This window comes from Myotis brandtii, unplaced genomic scaffold (assembly GCF_000412655.1).
Source record: "Myotis brandtii unplaced genomic scaffold, ASM41265v1 scaffold207, whole genome shotgun sequence".
NCBI lineage: Eukaryota > Metazoa > Chordata > Mammalia > Chiroptera > Vespertilionidae > Myotis > Myotis brandtii.
The window spans coordinates 956,347-977,079 of NW_005357736.1; the positions used below are offsets into that span (position 1 = coordinate 956,347).

Consider the following 20,733-nt stretch of genomic DNA (forward strand, 5'->3'; position numbering starts at 1 on the left):
GCCCAGCAGGTGGGCTGCGGGTCGTGCAGAGTGAGGCTGCCCACGCCCATCAGGACCAGGTTCTTGGCCACCTCGGCGCCCAGGCCCTGCAGGCCGGACAGCAGGACCTTACCCTCCTGAAGCCTCTGCATGGCCGGCAAGCCCAGCACATACCTGCGGGCGGGAAGGAAGGGGCAGTGAATTGGAGCTCAGAGGTCAGAGGCCACCCCCTCCTTCCCCACCTCGGGCCTCACAGCTGCCGGGAGTACAGCTCCTCATCCAGCAGCTTGGAGGCGTCGGGGACATCCATCCCGAAGCCGGGCCCGACGGCAGCCGCCCTGCCCACAGGTGCCAGGAGAGGCCGGTGCCCGGCTGGGGCCTGTGCAGCAGGTGCTGAGGCTCAGGCAGTGCCAGAACCTGCTGGGCACAGCTTTCCTCGGCTCCTCTGTCATTACAGGGAAAGCGAAAATGAAAGTGAAACTGGAGGCTGGTCTGGTTCCTGGTCCTGCCTCCGGTGGTGCTGGGCAGCCTAGCCAGACAGAGATAAGCCTAGGGCCCCGGGCACAGCCCTGGGCAACGGGCAAGGTGGGCGGAGCACCTGGTCTCGGAGCAGGAAGTGCAGCCATGGGGGGGGGGCCCAGAGGGGCTGGATGCAGCGCACTCCTAGGGTCCCTAGACGACCCAAACCTCCGGGAGCTCAGGGCCTGCCTGAATGGGCTCCTGTCCACAGAATGCTGATGGAATTCCTTGTCCTGGGGACTGGCCGGCCTGCTGGCTGTCCACCATCCAGGGACTCAGAGACCCGGAGGTCCCAGCCAGTCCCAGCCCAGAGGCCGTGGGCACTTAGGAGGTTATGTGGTCTCAGCTGAGGGCCAAATCCCAGCCCTGGGTGGAGCCTGGCATCTCTGGGGTGTCTGCGAGGCCCGAGCCAGCCCCACTGAGAGGAAGGGTCCCTCCCGGCCCACGGCTGCCAGCCCAGAGCAGATGCAGGTGGCAGCCCTAGGCGGCCAGTCGGGGCGAGTCCCAGGACTCAGCGAGGATGGCCAGTCTGTGAGTGCGAGGCATGGGGCAGGCATGATCACGTGTCCTTGTTTCTCCTTTAAACTTTTATTTTGAAATAATTATACACTCAAAGCAAGTTGCAAAAATAGTAGAGAAAGGTCCTGTGTAGCCTTCACCCACGGACGTGTCATTTGCCTTCTTGGGAACTCGGAACCGGCACTCTGCAGCAGCGGTCGCCAAGCGGTGGTCCGTGAGGTCCGAAAGGCTGGCGACCGCTGCTCAGGAGGGTGGGCCACAGCTCCCCACGAAACCCCACAATAGCTAAGCCTCGTGCTGTCATACATTCTTTTTTAAAATTGAGGTAAAATTCACATAACATGAAAATAACCATCCAAAGTGTTCAGGTCAGTAAGATTTAGTGCATTCACAGTGCTATGCAAGCACCACCCCTCAAAGCTTTCCGACAACCCCCTGGGAACACCCCCACCATCACTACCCCCCCAACCCCCTGACAAACACATAGTCTTTCTGTCTCTAGAGATTTGCCTATTCTGGATATTTCATATAAAAGGGATCATACAGCCCTAGCCTGTTTAGCTCAGTGGATAGAGCGTCAGCCCACAGACCGGAGGGTCCCAGGTTTGATTTTGCACAAGAGCATATGCCTCGGTTGCAGGCTCAATCCCTCTCCCATCGGTGTTTTTTTCACTGCATCGCTCCCTTCCACTCTCCCTAAAAGTCAATGGGAAAATACCCTTGCGTGAGGATTACAACAACAAGGAATCATACAGCCCGGTCAGGGGGCTCCGTTGGTTGAAACGTCGTCCTGTACACCAAAACGTACGGGTTCGATTCCCAGTCAGGGCATGTACCTAAGCTGCAAGCTCAGTTCTGGGTCAAGGCATGTACAAGAGGCAATGGATGGATGCTTCTCTCCCTCCCCTTCTCTTTCTCTAAAACCAATAAAAAACAAATCCTCGGGTAATGATTAAAAAAGGAATCATACAAAATGTGAACTTTTCTTCACTTAGCATGTTTTTGAGGTTCATTCACATCGTAGCAGGTATCAGTGCTTCCTTCCTTTTCGTGGCTGAGTGATACTCCATTGTGTGCGTATATCACGATTTGTTTATCCAGTCACCTGTTGATGGACTTTTGAGTTGGTTCCACCTTTTGGATATTATGAATAGTGAATGCTGTTATAGTCATGCTTGAACATGTAATTAAGGCCTTGTTTTCAATTCTTTGGGGTACATACTTAGGAGTAAAATTGCTGGGTCACATGGTAATTCTGTTTATTTTTTGAGGGACCAACAAAATGTTTTCCATCAGCAGTGTACAAAATTCCTATTTGTCAACATTGTGGCCAATCTTGGCTTTTCTTTCTTTCTTTCTTTTTTTTTAAATTATACTCATCCTGCCCTAGCCAGTTTGGCTCAGTGGATAGAGTGTCTGCCTGTGGACTGAAGGGTCCCATGTTCCAATTCCAGTCAAGGGCACATGCCCGAGTTGCAGGCTTGATCCCCAGTGGGGGGGCATGCAGGAGGCAGCCGATCGATGATTCTCATCATTGATATTTCAATCTCTTTCTCCCTCTCCCCTTCCTCTTCTGAAATCAATAAAAATATATTTTAAAAAAATTACACCCATCCTAGTGGATGTAAAGTGGTAGGTGATTTTGTGTGTGTGCATGTTTTCATTCAATAAACATTTTTTAAAGTAATTTAGTAATTTGAGAGAGACAGAAACATCGATTTATTCTTCCACTTATTTATGCATTCATTGATTGATTCTTGTATGTGCCCTGACTGGGGATTAAGCCCACAACCTGGGCATGTGTCCTGACTGGGAATTGAACCAGGACCTCCCGGTTCACAGGTCAATGCTCAACCCCTGAGCCACATCGGCCGGGCTGTAAAACTGTTGGGCATGACTTTCTAAAGCAGGACTCTTACCTAGACTCAGGCACCTCTCACAGGGCACAGACTAGCAGAAATGAATCACTGCAGCTTTGTCCACAGACGCCAGCCTGGGCACGGCCCAGACACTACAGGCACCTGTCAGGTTAAAGAGCCAGGGCAGGGCCCCGCGCCCTCCTCTGTGGCCAGAAAGCCGTGAGGTCGCTAGCTGGCAGCGGAGAGAGTGGAGCACAGACTTTAGTGCACAAGGAACCCATATTTTGCAAAAACAGTTTGAAAAAGTCACAAGTAGACAGCTTCGGCCCTCAAGAAGCAAAATTTAGCAGTCCCGGGGGGTGGGAGAACTCAATTTCCAGAGTTACCCTAACATACTACTCAGAATATCCGGCCGCAACAAAACATTGCAAAGCACGTGAGTAAACAGGAGAGGGTGACCACTCACAGGAAGGAGACCTTCACAGAACGTCGCTGCCGAGTTTTGGAGCTGAGAAGTACAATGACAAACGGAAGATTCACTATCACTAGAGCCACAAAAGTCCACTGCTTTCTTACATATCAGCAGTGAGCAACTGCAATTGAAGATATTATCATTTATTAGTACCAAGAAAAAGGAGGGGGAAAGAGAAATATTTAAGTATAAATCTAACAAAATATGTACAAGATCTATGTAAGAAAAACATCAAAACTGATGAAAGAAATTTTAAAAGTTCTACATAAATGGAGATACATCCCAGGTACATGGATAGGTAGGCACAATATTGTCGCGATGTCAGTTCTGCCCGGCCGGTGTGGCTCAGTTGGTTGAGTGTCGTCCCAGGCACCAAAAGGTTGCTGATTCGATTCCTGGTCAGGGCACATGCCCTGGTTGCAGGCTCGATCCCCAGCAGGGGGCGTGCAGGAGGCAGCCGATCAATGCTTCTCTCTCATCATTGATGTTTCTATCTCTCTCTCCCTCTTCCTTCCTCTCTGAAATCAATAAAATATATTTTAAAAAAAGTTTTCCAAAGTAGAAAAGTCTACTCCCAGACACAGGAAGAAAAGATTCTTGTTTATTTTCAACATAGAAATCTCGCCCCTCCTCTGCCCACCACCACCCCTCGTTGCCCCTCTGCTTGGCCAGGCCACGCCTAGCAGGACGCCAGGCAGGCAGAAGCTTGGGCAGGCGAAGCTGCCTGTGCAGCCTCGAGCACTTGGTCCATACAGTCAGCAAATGGCCCTGGTCTGGAGGCTCAGAGGGAGCCCAGCAGCTGGTCGTGGCCATACATGGGGGCCTGCAACACGGAGCAAGCCCGCTGGCAGGAACGGTGAACTGACCACAGCTCCCCCGACCCCGCTAGGCCCAGTATGGGGGGTGGGGCCGGCTGCGCGCTGGGAAAGCGCATCCTCTGGGCCTCACCCAGCCCCAGCTTCTTGTCCGCCATTGAGGCTGGTCCTGGGAGAGGGCCATGCCCCCACCCCCCAGCTGAGCCAGTCCTCGGCTGTAAGTCGGAGGCGACAGACAATCTGGCCGTTGGTCGGCCTCACTGTTCTCGCTACCACAGGAAGGTGTCCAGCTTGGCCTGGGAGGGAGAGAGCGCTGTCCTGGCCCCCACCTTCTGCTTAGCCTTGGCCTTGGGCTTGGGCTTCACCGGCAGGGGGCGGATCATAGTTGTGTCGGTCTGAAGGAGATGTCAAGGCAAAGGCTGGCTGAAGGGGGCCTGGAACGCAGGCAGGAGAGGCTGAGACTTGGGGTGGGCCGCCCGCTATACTCAGCGAGGTCTGGCTCTGCACACCCAGGGCAGCAGCCCCTGGCAGGCTGGGGTTTGGGGTACAGGTGAGGGAGGGTGTGGGCTCCAGAGCTCAGCTCAGCCCAAGGCCACAGAACAAGGATACAGGCTGGATGAACTTGGTCCGGCCCCCAAGGCCATCGAAGCCTGTTCTGACCTGAAGTGAAAGGGAGAGATGAGCGGCAGGCTGTGGGCCGTGGGCTGGCCTTGCCCCCGCGGGAGGCATACTCACTGCGTCTGTGCTGCAGCGGGGCTCCGCCCTGGCTCTCTTGGCTTGCTTCTGGCCCAGGACGGCGTTCCGGATGAAGAGCGGGAAGGCGCCGGCCAGCTCTTCGTCTGGCTCGCCCGCACAGCGCTGGCCGCCCAGCGAGAGCTGGGGCTCCTGCCGGAGACCCAGGGCCAGGCTTGAGCTGGGTGGCAGCACTGGGTGGCAGCACTTGAGCGGGATGGAGGACTAGGACACCCCCCCCACCTCCTGTGCCTCTCCGGGGAGCAGAGAGGACAATGGGCAGGTTTCGGGGGGCCCCGCAGGGCCCCAGTCCTGGGCCAGGACTGACGGTTCTGGCAAGACCTGCCCTCCCAGAGTCCAGCTTCACTCTGTCCTGGCCGGGGACTGAGGGACTCAGCTGCTGGTGACTGAGCTTCTGGGAGCCTTACCTGCTTGGAGCCTTTGGGCAGCTTCCTGGGACCGTCCTGAGTGGGAGAGCTGAGACACGAAGGCAAGAGGCAGGTGAGCAGACACAGGACATGCCCCCTGCGGAGCCACCGTGTGGCACGGCGTGTCGTGCTGGGTGCTGGGCAAGGCACCTCAGTGATCCCCACGCCAAGGGCAGCCCTGTGACCAGCTGGACAGTCACAGCGGCCAGAGTGGTGGAGGCAGGGAAGGTTGGACCACGTGCCAACCTGGTGGCTCCCACGCAAGGATAAGCTAACCCCAATGCTCCCCAAGCCCCAGGCACCTCTCCATGTCCCAGGAGAGCCCAACCGACTCACACCCACAGGAGGGAAAGCCCTGACACAGGCAGACACACCAATGAGCTCAGGCCTCGCCCTGTCTGCCCAAGAGGGGCCACCACCCACGAGACCCTCAGTGAGTTCAACAGCCCCTAGAGCAGGGCGAGGCCACCTCCCTGGACAGGCCGGGCCAGGCTGCCCATTCCCAGCTCCTGAGCTGGATACCATGTTTCCATCCAACTCCTGGGGACCCTCCCAGGTGAGGGGGGGATGGTGACCTATGGTTGAGAATAACAAAGAACAGCCCTGGGCCCCCCTCCCTGGGCAGCGCATACTTCCATGCCAGTCTCCATGATGAACTGCACGTGGCCTGCGTGGCCAGGGAGACAGCCTCCCGCTGCCAGTGCCACTGCATCCCTGGCGCAGGTCCCACCCACCCACTGCAGCTCTGCACAGCTTCCCACACCTGCCGCTACGGGCTGCCCCCCTAGGTGGGGGTGGGGGCCTGGGCTCCATGGTTTCAGATGGCCCTGCCTCCAGCATGAGTCTGAGAGGTGCCCGAAGGAAGAGGAGGTGGCGAGTTCCTGCTCAGGACTCCGGGGGGCAGGCATGCCACACAGTGGGAGCACCCACACCATCAGCCCATCCTGTCCCCACGGGACCTCTGCATCCTCTCCAACCCCTTCCCCTGCCCCCTTGCTTAAAGGGCGATGGTGACGATGAATTAGACAAGCAAGACAAAGGCTGTGCAGTCCGTGCTCAGGGAGGAAGGAGGTGCTGGAACCAATGCCAGTCCAGCCCAGGGGACCATCGCTGCCCCGCAGCCCCGCAGAGCTGCCAGGCGGGGCCTGCAGGGACCGTAGCCCTCCCCTCCCGGCGGTGGGCAGGGCCAGGGGCTGCCACTTACTGTGCCTTCTCCGGGCAGAGCTTCTTGGCATGGCCATGCTGAAGGCCGGGGGGCCGGGCCGGGGGGGTGTCCACGTCAAAGGTGGCATTGAGGTCAATGTCATCACTGAAGGCCGGCCGGCGCAGCTTCAGGCTCAGCATCTCTACAGGGGCCGGGCTAGGGCACAGACAGAGGTGGCCCAGGGTCACAGTGGCGCCCAGGACAGCGGCCTGAGGGCTCCGGAGATGGTTCCTCTCCAGGGGCCTGCAGCCCGCCCCGCTCCGAGCCACCTGTGAGGAAGCCCTAATCTCCACAGGAAAGCCCACTTGGCGTAGTCCTCCAGTCCTGGACCAGTGACGGGCTGGGCGACAGGGAAGGAGCAAGCAAAACCCACACACAACCCAAATGTGCAAGGGCTACTGCCGTTTGAGCAAGCGGCCTCGTTTATCAGACTGCAGTGCAAGGAGCCGGAAACGTGGCCACAGATCGGCTGCCCCCTCGGTGTTGCTGTGGCAGACGGCACCTTAGAAACTGAGAATGACTCCCTCCGGGGCTGGCACGTTCCTCGCTTGACTATGAGACATTCGAGGGTGTTCAGACTGTAAACTTAATGACAGGGGCAATGCTCATATGTGACATTTAAAAAGCAATACAAACCCAGACAAATCAGACTTCAAGAGAATTAAAAATTTTGTGCATCAAAATGTATTATTACAGAGTAAAAGGGCGATCCAGAGAATGAGAGAAAATATTTGCAGATCATATCTCTGGTAAGGGATTAAAATCTATAGAGAACTAGAACTCAACACGGAGAAAACAAACAACCTGATTCAAAAATGGGTAAAGGTCTTGAACAGATATTTCTCCTAAAAAGATTGACAAACGGCCAATAAGCCCATGAAAAGATGCTCAACATCACTCATCACTAGGGAACCAAATTAAAACTCCCATGCGATGCCACCTCACACCCATTAGGATGCTGCTGTACAAACACAACGATACAAACAAACCAGAAAACAAAATAACAGGTGTCGGTAAGGATGTGGGAAGACTGGAACGTTGTGCACTGTCGGTGGGAATGTGAAATGTACAACCACCGTGGGAAAGAGAAAGGCAGTTCCACAAAAAGTTACAAATAGAATTCCACAGGACCCAGCCATCCACGCTGGGAGCCTGTCCGAAGGAGCCGGCAGCAGGCTCTCGGAGAGAAATGCGCACATCCCTGTTCACGGCAGTGGCGTTCACAACAGCCAGAAACGGAAGCAGCCCAGGTGCCCGCCCACCGAGGAACAGAAGAGCAAACGGTGGCAGTCACATACAATAGACTGTCACTCAGCTTAACAAAGGCACTTCTGCAACACGGCGGACCTTGAGGCCATGACGTTAACTGAACTAAGCCAGTCACAGACACACGGTATGATCCCACTTATCTGAGGCATTTACCTAGAATAGTCTCAATCACAGAGACGGAAAGGCGGTCGTCTCCTGCCCCCAGGCCACAGACAGAACAAGGACTGCAGGGCAGTCTACTGCCTGGCAACAGTGACGACCTCTGCGATAGGCCCATATTTTCCAAATTCTCAACGACTGTTTTCACCGTTAGGATGGGGAGGTGTTCAATTAGAAAACTGCAGCCAGTAGGGTTTTCCTAACCCACCCAGGCCTGGTGGGGCTCCCAGCTCCTGTGGTCGGAGGAGGACTCTGGGGAGTGGCAGGGGCACTCCCCACACCCCCTTCCTTCCCTCAGGAACCAGCTAGGGTCCCCGAAGCCCTCCTCCCTCTGCTCAGGGGCAGGGCTGTGACGTGAGGGTGAGACTCGGGCCAGGAGCCCAGGGGGTGCCGAGCAGAGGAAAGGAGCTGCCGCCGGGGTTTGGGGGAAGCCTGTGGGAGCCTGGACTAGCGCTTCCTTCCCCGGCCAGCCCGCGGGAGCTCCCCCTTCCTCGCTTGCAGGTGCAATCAAGGCTGTGTGATCCCACCTAAGCCCACTCCTCACCGGAACCACAGCACAAGGCAGCAGCCGGAACCACTCAGGCCTACTTTTCACAGCATCTGCTGTCCTGCCCCCCTTCACCCACCGGCGAGTCCAAGTTAGAAGAGGGGCACCCAGTGGCAGAGGCAGGCAGGGCCTGGTTGGGGGCGGCTCGTGGCAGGGCTCCCTGCTGCCATCCCCAGCCCCTGCCCAGTGGTGCCCACGACACGTGCCCAGCTTTGGCTCACGTTAAGACAGTCTTCTTCCCTTGCACCTCCTGGCCCCGCAGAGGGAACTCAAGATGCAGAGGTGCTCAGTGCCCGCTGGCTCATGTGGACAGTTCTTGTGCCCTCACACCGTTCCCAGCAAACCCTCCTCTTAGGAAGCTCGCGCTGTCCCCTCCTGCCGAGGCCTCTCCTTCCTTCCCACCTCCTGTCTGCCACGCGGAGTGTGCAGCCCAGCAGCCCGCCCGGCTGGCGGAGGCACTGCCTGGGTGTCCTGGGGACGCCATCACCTTTGGAACATTTACCCACAGCCTGTGTACAGACAGGGCCGCGTGCCAGAGGCCTCAGGGGGTGGAGCAAGGCACTCATAGCCCAACTTTCCAAAACGGAGCCCAGGCCCTGGGTAGTCCCCCGCCTGTGCAGGGGGATGGTCAGTGTCTCCCCATGAGTTCATGGTGCCTGTGGGCCTTCCCTAAGCAAAGGCCTCCCAACACCCTTCAGCCTGGAGGGCAGGGGCCCTTGGGGTCCCTGAGAGAGGTCTCCCAATTGCCCCTCTGTAGTTGGGGGTGATAGCTCCCTCTGGAGGCCACCCTGAACTGACAGGAGTGAAGGACAGCCCTACTGCAACAAATGAATGGGCAACCACCACCAGTACCCACAGATCCCCCAAACTCTGGGAGCGCATGGCCAGGGGACAGCAGATCTACAGCCGGAACAGCAGAGGAGGGTGAGCTTGTTGCTGCTGGGGAGACCAGGGAGGCTCTGCAGGCCGCTGAGCCCAGGGGAAAGAGCCAACGCACAGAAAGGCACAGAAGCAGGAGGGCAAGGAATGGTCCTCAACAGTATCATTTGGCTGCAGCCTAACGACCCACCGCAGCCCGCGGTGGCCCCTGAGTGCTGCAGGCCCAGTGCCAAGGCCCCATGAGGTGTTTGGTGAGGAAGGAGTGGCACGATGCCCAGGGGCTGCTACTGCTGGGCTGACAGGAAGAGTGAGAGGGTGGACGCCAAGCCGCACGGGAGGCGGTGGCTGGGGAAGGGGCGGGAGGCTCCAGCGCCTGGCTGGACGTAGGGAGCGGGAGCATGACAATCTTCACAGGACACGGACAGTGGCTCAGGTAAGAGGGGGGCCACTAGCTTGTGTGCTGTCTGGGCCCTCAGCTGGGCAGCGAGGGGGAGATGGCCCGAGGATGCCCTCCCCAGCGGGCTTGTGTGACACGCAGGAGGAACAGAGGCCACTCCTGGCAGGGACACGCATCCCCGGCCTCTTGGCTCCCTCTGCTGGCAGCGTCAATGCACACACTCCAGGGACCAGAGGGAATTCTTTGAGTGAATGTTTCCCTGTTTGCTCCTGACTCCGGGGCAGACGGAGCATTCCGTGAGCCATCCCATAAGCGGCTGCCGGAGACCATCTATGCCCCTGACCCTCCCTGACATCCGGGTCCTGTCTGGGCTGCCCGGGCTTCTGCTTGTCCGAGCCCAGATCCTGCCTCAGAGCTGCTTCGCAGCGAAACCTTGGCTATCTCCCAGGCAGGAGGCACAGCCTTCACACCCACATGGACAGCCACCCGCCTGAGCTGCTCCCGCGCGGCTGGCACCCCTGCGGCACACACCTCTCCAGCACCAGGCGGTTCACGGCCTCGCTGTCCACCGGCGGCAGGCTCAGGGTCTCCTGCAGCATCGTGAGCTTTTTCTTCAGGCTCTTGGGGAAGGAAAGAGAAGTGTGAACGAAAGGCTGAGGCGTCAAGTCCAGACAGACTGCCAAGGACGAGAGGGACACGCAGACGGCAGGCCTGGGAGCAGCGCAGGGCCTGCAGCCCCGCCCCAGGCCCAGAGGCCGGGACCCCCGGGCCCAGACGCCACCCGGGCAAAGCTCCTTCTCGGGTGCCCTCGGGCTGTCGGTGCAAAACCGACTCTGAGGGAAGACCCTGGTGCCGTCCGCCAGGCTCCAGACCAGGGCCGAGGTGTACATCCTGACCCACCGGACGCGGGAGGGTGAGGGACCCCAGAGCCAGCTCCACCGACTGCGCAGGCTCCGGGCTGAGCTAGCCCAGCTCTGCCCTTAGAGGCACACAAACCACCCCCATTCCCGCCCCGCCAGGGGTGCCCCTCACCGCGATTTCCTTGTCGGCGCCCTGCAAATCCTTCTGGGCCGACCTCAGCTCCAGCCTGGCCTGGTCCAGCTCAGAATAGACCGCCTGCAACTGCAGGCAAGTGGAGGGGGAATGAGCCAAGGGTGGCCGCGTGCTCTGCCCCACCTGCTGCGGCCCAGGCTGCTCAGGGTAGACCGGGGCCCAGGAGTGTGGGGGGCCCCCAGGGAGACCCTAGCTCTATGGGCTGGGCTGCCCCTATGCCCTGCGGCCCGTGGATGCACCAGGACCAGGAGTAAAGCAGCTGTGCTGACCGAATTGGGTTCCAAGAGCCGTATGCTTGGGGCCTGGTGCAGACCTCGAAGGTGGCACATTTGGGACCTGTGCCCTCCTGCCAGCTGAGGGCAGGAGCCGGGAGGAGCAGGGGGCATCAGGCTGCACGCCAGGAGAGCACCTGCGTGACTCGCCACCCTCACTGGACAAGCCACACAGCCTGAGCCAACGCCCATGAGGACCAGTGACTGGTCTCTGTGAGCCAGTCGACAGCCCCTGGGTCAGCTGCACCCTCAGGCCTGGGCCTTGCTCAGGAGCCGTGACCGCACGTGAAAGCAGGACGGCCCATCTCCCTCACCCTCTGCTCCCCACAGGTACCTTGCTTCTGGAGGAAAACAAGTCCTTCTTGAGCTTGTCAGCCAGCTCCCCGGAGGCCTTCCGAGCCTCTTTCAGATTCTCATACTCCCTACACAGGGGCCAGAGAAAGAGACTTCGGAACGGGACACCTGCTGGTCGGACTGAGCACCAACCAAACACAAAGCCCAGCCCAACCCTCCCTCCTGCTCTGACACCTGAGCTCAAGGGGTGGCGCTGTGAGGGTCCTATCCCAACGCCAGGAGAGCGGCCAGTCCTCCCTCAGGAGGCCCCTGCACCATCTGGCCCCCACAGGAGGCATCCGGGGTCCTCTGTGCCTGTCAGCCAAGCGGCCCTTTCCCCACCTCCTCCCCACAGTGCTGGCGAGTCTGAGCAGTTTCTGCTGTGAGCCAGGCAGGGTAGTAACAGTGCTGCTGGGACCCAGGTGGCCGAGACCACGAAGGGGCTCCACTCACAGAGCCGGGCCAACCTCCTTGGAAATAACGCCTATAACCACTCACTTTCCTCAACCCGAGGCCAGGGATTGCTGTCCCCATTCAGTAAGCAGAGGGTCAGAGAGGCTAAGAAACTGGCTCTGGCCACACGGTGAGGTGGGCTCAGAGGGAACGGAGGTGGCCGGCTCCCCCGAGCTGGCCCCTAACTCCACCTGCTCTGCCTGGTAAGGGAGGGCAGCAGATGGGCAGGCATGGCTGGGTGCCATGGCGTAGCGCCTGGGCTGGGACAGCGGGACAGGGTACACACTTCTTGAGGGACACGCAGTACACGGCCAGCTGCTCCACCGCTGCCTGGCCCACACCCATGTCTCGGATCATCTCCTCCACCTCAGGCCGCTGGCTCTTGAGTAGGAGCTCAATCCTGAAAAATACCAACCCACGGCATTGAAAATTTGGAGACAGCTCTGCCTCCCTTTGCTGCTGTTGCTATGGTGACAGCCAGGGCTGCTAGGATGCTTTGGCAGGCGGGTCTGCCCAAAGAAAGGCCCACAGCAGAGCTGAGCACAGCCTCAGGGATGCTGCTGGGGAGGAAGGGGTGCTGCCCAAGGTCCTCCAGGCCAGGGATCCCCAGAGAGAGGCTCCTAGAGCAGAAGGCCTGCAGGTCATCTGGCCACAGGCAACGGGACAGGGAGAATGTGGCCAGGGCCCCAGGGGAAGTGGAGGAGCCCATAGAGGCTGAGCAGAGACCTGTGCCCACACCCAGCTGGCCCGAGCCCCCCCATAGCCTCTGGAGGTTAGAGCCACAGCGGTGACCCAACTCCTGGGCAGTCCTGTGAGCTGTGCCCCCCGGGGCCTGGGCAAGGCAGGGCCGGCCCGCGCACACCACAGGGAGAATGTGGCCAGGGCCCCAGGGGAAGTGGAGGAGCCCATAGAGGCCGAGCAGAGACCTGTGCCCACACCCAGCTGGCCCGAGCCCCCCCATAGCCTCTGGAGGTTAGAGCCACAGCGGTGACCCAACTCCTGGGCAGTCCTGTGAGCTGTGCCCCCCGGGGCCTGGGCAAGGCAGGGCCGGCCCGCGCACCGCTCCATGGTCTGCATCTTGCTCCTGAGCCGGCGGGCCTCCTCCCGGGCTTGTTTGGTCTCATCCTGCTGCTGCTCCAAGAACTTCATCTGCTTCTGAGGAGCAAACACACCCCAACATACCTGTCACCTGGAGGATCCAGGGACCATGGCTAACGTCACTGAGGAAACTCTACCCCAGAACTTTCGGCTTTTGAAAATGCTGAAAACCACGTGTCCCCTAAACCCCTGGCCGGGAGGTAAGGCTGCTGGGCGCACGCGAGCTTGTGCTTTTCTGCTAAGAGGCCCTCGGCCAGCAGCTTCCCTACCTTCCCGCGCGCGCGCTTCCTCCTGAGCTATGTCTCTTATAGGTACAGCCAGGCCAGCACCCACAGGCCTATTGTGGGCTGCCAGACTCCTGTGTTGGGCCTTATGGTGCGTGTGGTGCAGTCCAGGCCTCGCTGTCCACCATCTAGACCAGTGGTTCTCAACCTTCTGGCCCTTTAAATACAGTTCCTCACGTGGTGACCCCCAACCATAAAATTATTTTCGTTGCTACTTCATAACTATAATGTTGCGACTGTTACAAATCATAATGTAAATATCTGATATGCAGGATGGTCTTAGGCGACCCCTGTGAAAGGGTCGTTCGACTGCCAAAGGGGTCGCGACCCACAGGTTGAGAACCGCTGATCTAGACCCATGAACAGCAGCCAGGACAGCAGCGCGGAGCCAGGGGCGGCTGGCCAGCTGCCCTCAGCCCGAGACCCTCCACCTCTGGGAATGCCATCCAACACCTGCTCTGCAGCCAGGAGCTGCTCTGCTGCTTCCCTTCCCCTGGCCAGGCCACGTGACCCAGACCAGCCACCAGCAGGAACAGAGACAATGACCACCCCGGGGCTCTGTTCACAAGGACGCCTCCCTCCCCCTCCAATGGCACCCCACAAGGACTGCTCCTCGCTGCAAGGCCAGAATGTCAGCTGTGGGTTCAGATCAATCGCCTCCTGCCCCTGGGAAAGCAAGAGGCTCGCCAACCGGCTGATACAAAATTCATCGGGTCTAGAGCACCGGCTCTGCAGGCTCTGATCTGCCCGGCCAGCGCGGCTCAGCAGCTTCAAAGGCCTTGCGCCTCGCTGGGTGCCGTTTGATCTGGCTCCGGAGCGCAGCCCGCCGAGGGCTAGAGTGCGCATGGACGTGTCAGCGGCTCCGTCAGTGGAGTACATGCCGCTCTGGGAACATGGCCCCGCCTCACCAAGGTCCTGGCTCAGCAGCCCCTCCATGAAGTGCTGGGAAGGCCTCAGCTCTTCAGACTCCCGAGCACAACACTCATAAGTGTGGCCAATATGGCCCTTTTCCTGCAGCGGGTGGTACAGTATGGAGGCCTGGGGAAGAGGGGGTCGCCTCCATCTTACACCTGCACACACCCAACTGCTGACCAAGGCAGAACCGGAAGTTAAGCCTCGAGCGGTGAGCCCAGGCTGGGGCTCCATCCCTCCCCGCCCCCCGCAATGGTGCCCACGGGACCCGGGGCCCACCTTGAGGGTGGAGCACAGCATGTCGGCCTCGTCCAGGGCCCGCTGCAGAGACTCCACGGTGGCGTTGCGCTCCTCCAGCGTGTCCCGCAGGGTGTCGATGATGCCCTGGCTGTCCCGCTTCTCCCTCTCTGGAGCAGGGGAGGACAGCCACCTATCAGCGTGAGAACCTGGGCTTCTGGGCGCCAGCACCCCACCCCAGAGGCAGGTGAGGAACAAGTCCCAGGCCAGAGGCTGGGTGGCCGCGTTAGGGAAGCCGGCTGGAGTCCTCGAGCAGAGACGTCACCGCTCCCTCGCCCATGCGTCCAGTCACTTCATCGTCCCAGAAGCCATGCAGGCTCCTGCCAAGCTCCTGGCCGAAACCTCTCCTACAGACACTCTGGTGCCTCAGGTGGCCCCTCCCGGCTGAGGCTACCTGGTCCAGGGGGCGATTTCAGTCCCTCCCTCTCCTCTCCTTTTCTGCCAGACTCATGGACACACAAGCAGGGAGAACCCCTGGCCTCTCCCACCAGCACCCAAGTCAGAGGCTTCCGATGGCCCGGTGCCGCTTGCTGACTCACCTTTCTGGGAAAGCTGGGCTCTGACATTATCCAGTTCATTCTGCAAGGCAACAGGCACAGTAAGCAGCAGCCAGGCATCACAGCTGCCTCCCGCCAGGCTATGGGTCCCCGGGAGCCTGGCTCTAGCTCTGTGCCTTTTTAAGCAGCAGCTAAGATGGGGAAATAATCTCAGGTACAGGACCCCAGTGCAGGAAAAGGAGAAGAGGAGTGAAGCAGGGTCTGTGTGGTCCGCCCTACAGCAGAGGCTCCCTTGCTTCCTTGGCCCTGTGCTGGCCCTGACCCTCTCTGGGCATCAGCTGCACTCACTGGGAACAAAGTTGGCATCGCCAAGGACCTTGGCCACCACTCCTTCCCTCCACCCTGGGGTCCTGCCTGCTTCACAGCTGGCTCTGTGCACCACAATCTTCCAGCCCCAGGATCAATATGGTTGGTGAGCCAGGACAGCTGTGAGCCTCTGGATGGAACCCCACACGTGCGAGGTTCTAACAAGACTGTCCGAGCCTCTCGGAGCCTGTGTGTACATTCCAGAGCCCCTGCTGCAGACGCGCTGAGAGGTCGGGGCAGCACTGCGCCCAGCTCCCACTCAGGAGGCCAGAGCATCCAACACCCTTGTGGGCAAGAGAGGCGCCTACTCCATAAGCAGGAACACCAACAGGCTTGGCCAAGGGTCCATGGTGGTAGGTGGATGGAATCCCGGCAAATCCTCCTCCAGATCAACACAAGACTCAGACTCTCACCCGGGACCAATACTAAGGCCCAGCCCCTAAGGCCCAGCCCCAGTCGGTGGATAAGCCCCATGTGGGCTGGACTGGGCTGGGCAGTGTAGGCTGAACAGCTGGAGCGGGGAGTGGTGGGTTGAGAAGGATGTGCCTGGGCTGCCTGAGAAGAAAAGCCACCTCTAGTCCCCTGGCTCCTGCCACACCCGAGCAGGATGCCTTCCAAGCCCTTGTTCCCAGCTACTCAAGATGCTGCCTCCTGCCTCCTAGTTCTGGCTTTGAAAGCCGGAGAGACACGAAGCTGCCTTTGTTGCCTGCATCACGGGGAGAACACAGCTTAAAACGGGGAGCAGTTACCATGACGATGAACATGCTGGCTTTCAGCACAAAAGCTCCCCGTTCTTGAATCCGTGAGGTTCCAAGGACACCATGGTACCCTGGAGCCAAGGCCAAATGAGCCCTGATCTGACAGATGCCCAGAAAATTAACACTCAGAGTCCACGTTCATGGCGGACTCTAATCCCACTTCCTCAAGAGGCTTCTTATGCACAAACAAAGCTGAATCTTAGACCTGGAGGAAAAGCAGTAGGAGTGCAGGAGGGAACCCGCCCTCCCTCGTCTGCAGTGTGGGTTTCTGCCTCAGCTGCAAATCCGGATTCCAAGGCTCTGCCCCCTATTCCTGCCCGGGGAAGACACGGGCACCCGGAATATGCTGAGCTCCCGGCAGGTTTGGGCACAGCCAGGTTTGTGAGCAAAGGGCCCACACATCTCCCCGGCTGCGGGCTCGGAGTTTCCTCTTCTGCCCCTGGCTGTCCACGCAGCAAAGTGGGCTGGGAGGATGGTTGTAGGCCCTTTGCAAGGCGAGGGGACCTTGGGAGGGGCGCCCCGACCCTGGGTTGGAATTGCTCTGAAACCCCAAAGGGAGAGCTCAACAGTGTGTTTCTTCAACGACTCATCTTCACCTGTCCTCTGTCTCCCCTCCACGCGCTAAGTACTTGCCCTGGTGGGAGCAGAAAGAACTCCCAGAGAGCGTGGGGCTCAGTAGGAAGACATAAGTTCCGGGTACCTTTAAGAATTCTGCATCTAAGACCCCCTCCTCCTCCTGGGCCAGGTCAAAGAAGAGCTTATTGATGATGGATCTTCGGCCAACCTGGAGGGGAGAGCAAGGAAGAATGTGACTGCACCGCTGGGTCCTGGGCCAGGCCTGCTCTCGGGCCCAACATTTCACACCGCGTCCCTTGGAGTCAGAAGACTCTTAACCCTGTAGCGCCCCGAGCTGGTGCCACGGGCTTGGTGGTTCCTGAGGTCATGTCTCTGGGACCCATATGGTAACTACTCAAAAGTCACCCCAACTCTAGGTACTGGGCATTGAGAAACTCGGGAAAGGCAGAGAAGGGGCCCAAATCTACCCAGTGAAGACTGACCCAGGCAGGGAGTGCATCTGCCAGCTACCCGTGGGCATAAGCAGGCCTCCCAAGCCACAAATCATGAGGGTCCAAAAGGACCAAAGATACCAGCCTCAGAGACCGCCCCTCGTTCCTGCTTCCTGGCCAGGAGAAGAGGCCTTAAACTGAGGGATTCTCCCCTCCCCCCTCACCTGGATTCGGCACTGTGGGCAGGTGCGACTTGGTGCTGTATCGAACCACTGGATTAGGCTGGAATGAGAAGCAGAAAAACAGACTGGCGAGCCATGGCTTGGCTGGAGACATACAGGCCAGGTTGCCACCCTGTCCACAAAAGGGTCTGTCCTGCTCTTCCTCGACCCGGCAGAGAATTGCCCTGGCCAGGTGGCTCAGGTGGTGGGAGCATACACCAAAAAAGGCTGCGGGTTCAATTCCCAGGCAGGGTGTGTATGGGAGGCAACTGATCAATTTCTCTCTTGCATTGATGTTCCTCCCTCCCTCCCTCCCTCCCTCTTTTCCTCCCACCCTCCCTTCTTCCCTCCATAGAGGCAATACATGCAGAAACGATCACTTTAATTTCCCAAAGCTAATTTAAAAAAATCATTCCACAGCCCTGACCGGTTTGGCTCAGTGGATAGAGCGTCGGCCTGCGGACAGAAGGGTCCCAGGTTCAATTCCGGTCAAGGGCATGTACCTTGGTTGCTGACACATCCCCAATGGGGAGTGTGTGGGAGGCAGCTGGTCGATGTTTCTCTCTCATCAATGTTTCTAGCTCTCTATCCCTCTCCCTTCCTCTCTGTAAAAAATCAATAAAAAATATATTTTTTTAAAAAATCATTCCACAAATGGAAGAAATGTAATGAATCCCAACCAGGATAAGTAAAAAATTATAACAAGAGAGCCGAGGTGTCTACCTAATTGTCAGACAAAATAGACTTTAAAAAAATAAAAAAAGGTTACAAGAGACAAAGAAGGACTTTATATATCGATAACAGGTTCAATCCAAGAAGAAATAACAATTATAAACACGTATGCACCTAAACAGAGAGCCCAAAAATATGTGAAAGAAACTTGGAGAGAATTGAAGGGAGAAATCTTTCTGAAACAAAAATTAAAGATGTCAGTACCCCACACTTTCAATAATGGATAGAACAATCAGACAGATGATCAACAAAGAAAGAGAGAACTTGAACAATAAAATAAACTAACCAGATCTAACAGGCATATCCTCCACCCAGTAACAGCCGAATGCACATTTTTCTCAAGTGCGCACGGAACCCTCCAGGATAGACCATATGTTGGGCCACAAAACAAGTCTTAATAAGTTTTAAAATATCTAAATCACAGAAAGCATTTTTCTTTACCACGATGCAATGAAACTTAAAAATCAGTAACAGAAAGAAATAGAAAATTCACAGTTACGAGTAAATTAAACAACACATTCTTAAACAACCAATGGGTAAAGATGTAATTACAAGGGAAATTAGAAAATCCTTTAAAATAAATGAAAACATATCAAACTTATGAAATACAGCAAAAGCAGTGCTAAGAGGGAAACTGGTAGTTGTAAACACACATTAAAAAAAGAAGACACCCGTTAGGATGGCTATTATAAAAGCAAAACCAGCCCTGACCGGTTTGGCTCAGTGGATGGAGCGTCGGCCTGTGGACTGAAGGGTCCCAGGTTCGATTCCGGTCAAGGGCATGTACCTTGGTTGCAGGCACATCCCCAGTAGGAGGTGTGCAGGAAGCAGCTGATCGATGCTTCTCTCTCATCGATGTTTCTAACTCTCTGTCCCTCTCCCTTCCTCTCTGTAAAAAATCAATAAAATATATATTTTTTTTAAAAAAGCAAAACCAAACCAGAAAATAACCAGTGTTGGCAAGGACGTGGAGAAATCGGAACCCTTGTGCAGTCACTGTGGAAAACAGTAAGGCAATTTCTCAAAAAATTAAATATAGAATTACCATATAACCCAGCAATTCCACCTCTGGGCAGACCAAAAAGACATGAAAGCAGGGACTCGAGCAGATACTTGTTCACCAACATTTATAGCAGCACAGCTCATAGCAGCCAAAACACAGAAACAAACCAAGGTCCATTAACAGATGAAGAATTAACAAAATGTGGTATTTCCATACAACTGAATATTATCTATATATATAAAAGCCCAGCAACTGGAAAGGCGGAATGACCGGAATGACCAGTGGCTATGATGCGCACTGTGGCAGCCAATCAGCCTGATCCGGGCCCTGATTGGCCCCCAACACCCCGATCGGGGGCGGTGCTGACTGGCCAACCGCCCGAAGCCCCTTCCCCCTGCAACCCCCTGCCCCTGGCCCGGCCCAATGGGGCCCCATTGGGGCAGGCCAGCCGGACCCCACTTGTGCACGAATTTGTGCACTGGGCCTCTAGTTCAGTCATAAAAAGGAGTGAAATTCTGATACATGCTATAATATGGATGAACCTTGAAAACATGATGCTTAGTGCAATAATCCAGACTCAGAAGAACAAACATTGTATGATTCTACTTATATGAGGCACCTAGACTAGGGAAACTCCAGGAGACAGAGGTAAAATGGAGCTTTCCAGGGGGGTTGGGGAGGGGATGGAGTTATTGTTTAATGGGCGGTGGGTTGTTGTTTTTTGCCTGGAATGATGGAAAAGCTCTAGAAATAGGCAGTGGCGATGGTTACACCGAATTATTAATGTACTTCATGCCACTGACTTGTACACTTAAAAATGGTTAAAACGAACAGCGTCTTTCAGCTCACCAAGTGAACACCATGGGCAAGGCTCACCCTCCCAAGCTGGAAAAACGATAGACAAAAGGTATTGAAATTAGGTGGTGGCAGGACATGCCCAAGGAATCCTGCCGGAATCTGACCCCTTTAGGAACCTGGTGGCAGATCATGTATGGATAGATAATGGCAACTAGCAGGCGACAGGACAAGATTAAAATGGAGGAAATACTACCCTCTCAGAAGCCTTAGAAAGAGCAGAAACCATGGCTGTGTTCACCAGAGAAATCAATTGCTTCCTCATGTCCCCTCTGCAAAGGACCTAGTTTAAAATCGGGTCATGTACTTTTCCATATTGAATTTTTGTTGTTGTTAAATAAACTGTGTAACAGTCCAAAAATGGCTAAATGGTAAATTTTATGTTATATACTTTTATTACAATAAAAAAGTATGTAGTAATAAAAATTAAAAAAAGAAAAGAAATGGTTGCGCTGGTGAATTCTGCTCTGTATTTCACCACAAGAAATAAGGCGCGGCCCCACGGCTCGCCCTGCGACGTTAACTGGGTCCTGCCGGTCGGTGAACACACGGGGTGTCTGACCAGAGAGCGGCCTCTGCACACACTCCACCCGCCAAGCAAACCACACAGACCGGCGGCCAGGGGCCCACCAGGCATCGGTCCCCAGGAGGCCGAAGGGCTCGCCAACGTGGCGAACGCTCACCTCCGCCCGGGCTGAGGGTTTTGAAGTCGCCTCGCTTCGCCCGCCAAGCCCGTCGTGCAAACCCCTGCTCTGTCTTCCCTGAACGGACCCTGTGCCCCCGCGCCCAGCTCGGCTGTCACCTCCTGCGGACA

At 56.9% G+C, this 20,733-nt stretch overlaps 2 protein-coding genes across 2 annotated transcripts in view; both read right to left on the reverse strand.

Moving 5' to 3' along the window:
* UBA7 (ubiquitin-like modifier activating enzyme 7) overlaps positions 1 to 545 on the reverse strand; it is an 11,107-nt gene extending 10,562 nt beyond the window's left edge. The window contains 2 exon segments of the mRNA XM_014538998.1: positions 1 to 153; positions 234 to 545. The exon segment at positions 1 to 153 is cut by the window's left edge and continues 46 nt beyond it. Coding sequence (XP_014394484.1) covers positions 1 to 153; positions 234 to 289 — 209 coding nt within the window. The 5' untranslated portion in view covers positions 290 to 545.
* A 3,382-nt stretch (positions 546 to 3,927) lies between these two features.
* TRAIP (TRAF interacting protein) overlaps positions 3,928 to 20,733 on the reverse strand; it is a 17,424-nt gene continuing 618 nt past the window's right edge. The window contains exons 2-15 of the mRNA XM_005865378.2: positions 17,333 to 17,390; positions 16,802 to 16,885; positions 15,020 to 15,059; positions 14,463 to 14,590; positions 12,950 to 13,044; positions 12,176 to 12,289; positions 11,438 to 11,525; positions 10,811 to 10,900; positions 10,310 to 10,398; positions 6,528 to 6,683; positions 5,324 to 5,372; positions 4,899 to 5,048; positions 4,773 to 4,823; positions 3,928 to 4,558 (exon numbers count right to left, since the gene is read on the reverse strand). Of these exons, the coding sequence (XP_005865440.1) occupies positions 4,433 to 4,558; positions 4,773 to 4,823; positions 4,899 to 5,048; positions 5,324 to 5,372; positions 6,528 to 6,683; positions 10,310 to 10,398; positions 10,811 to 10,900; positions 11,438 to 11,525; positions 12,176 to 12,289; positions 12,950 to 13,044; positions 14,463 to 14,590; positions 15,020 to 15,059; positions 16,802 to 16,885; positions 17,333 to 17,390 (1,318 nt within the window). The 3' untranslated portion in view covers positions 3,928 to 4,432. The remainder of the gene's footprint in view (positions 4,559 to 4,772; positions 4,824 to 4,898; positions 5,049 to 5,323; positions 5,373 to 6,527; positions 6,684 to 10,309; positions 10,399 to 10,810; positions 10,901 to 11,437; positions 11,526 to 12,175; positions 12,290 to 12,949; positions 13,045 to 14,462; positions 14,591 to 15,019; positions 15,060 to 16,801; positions 16,886 to 17,332; positions 17,391 to 20,733) is intronic.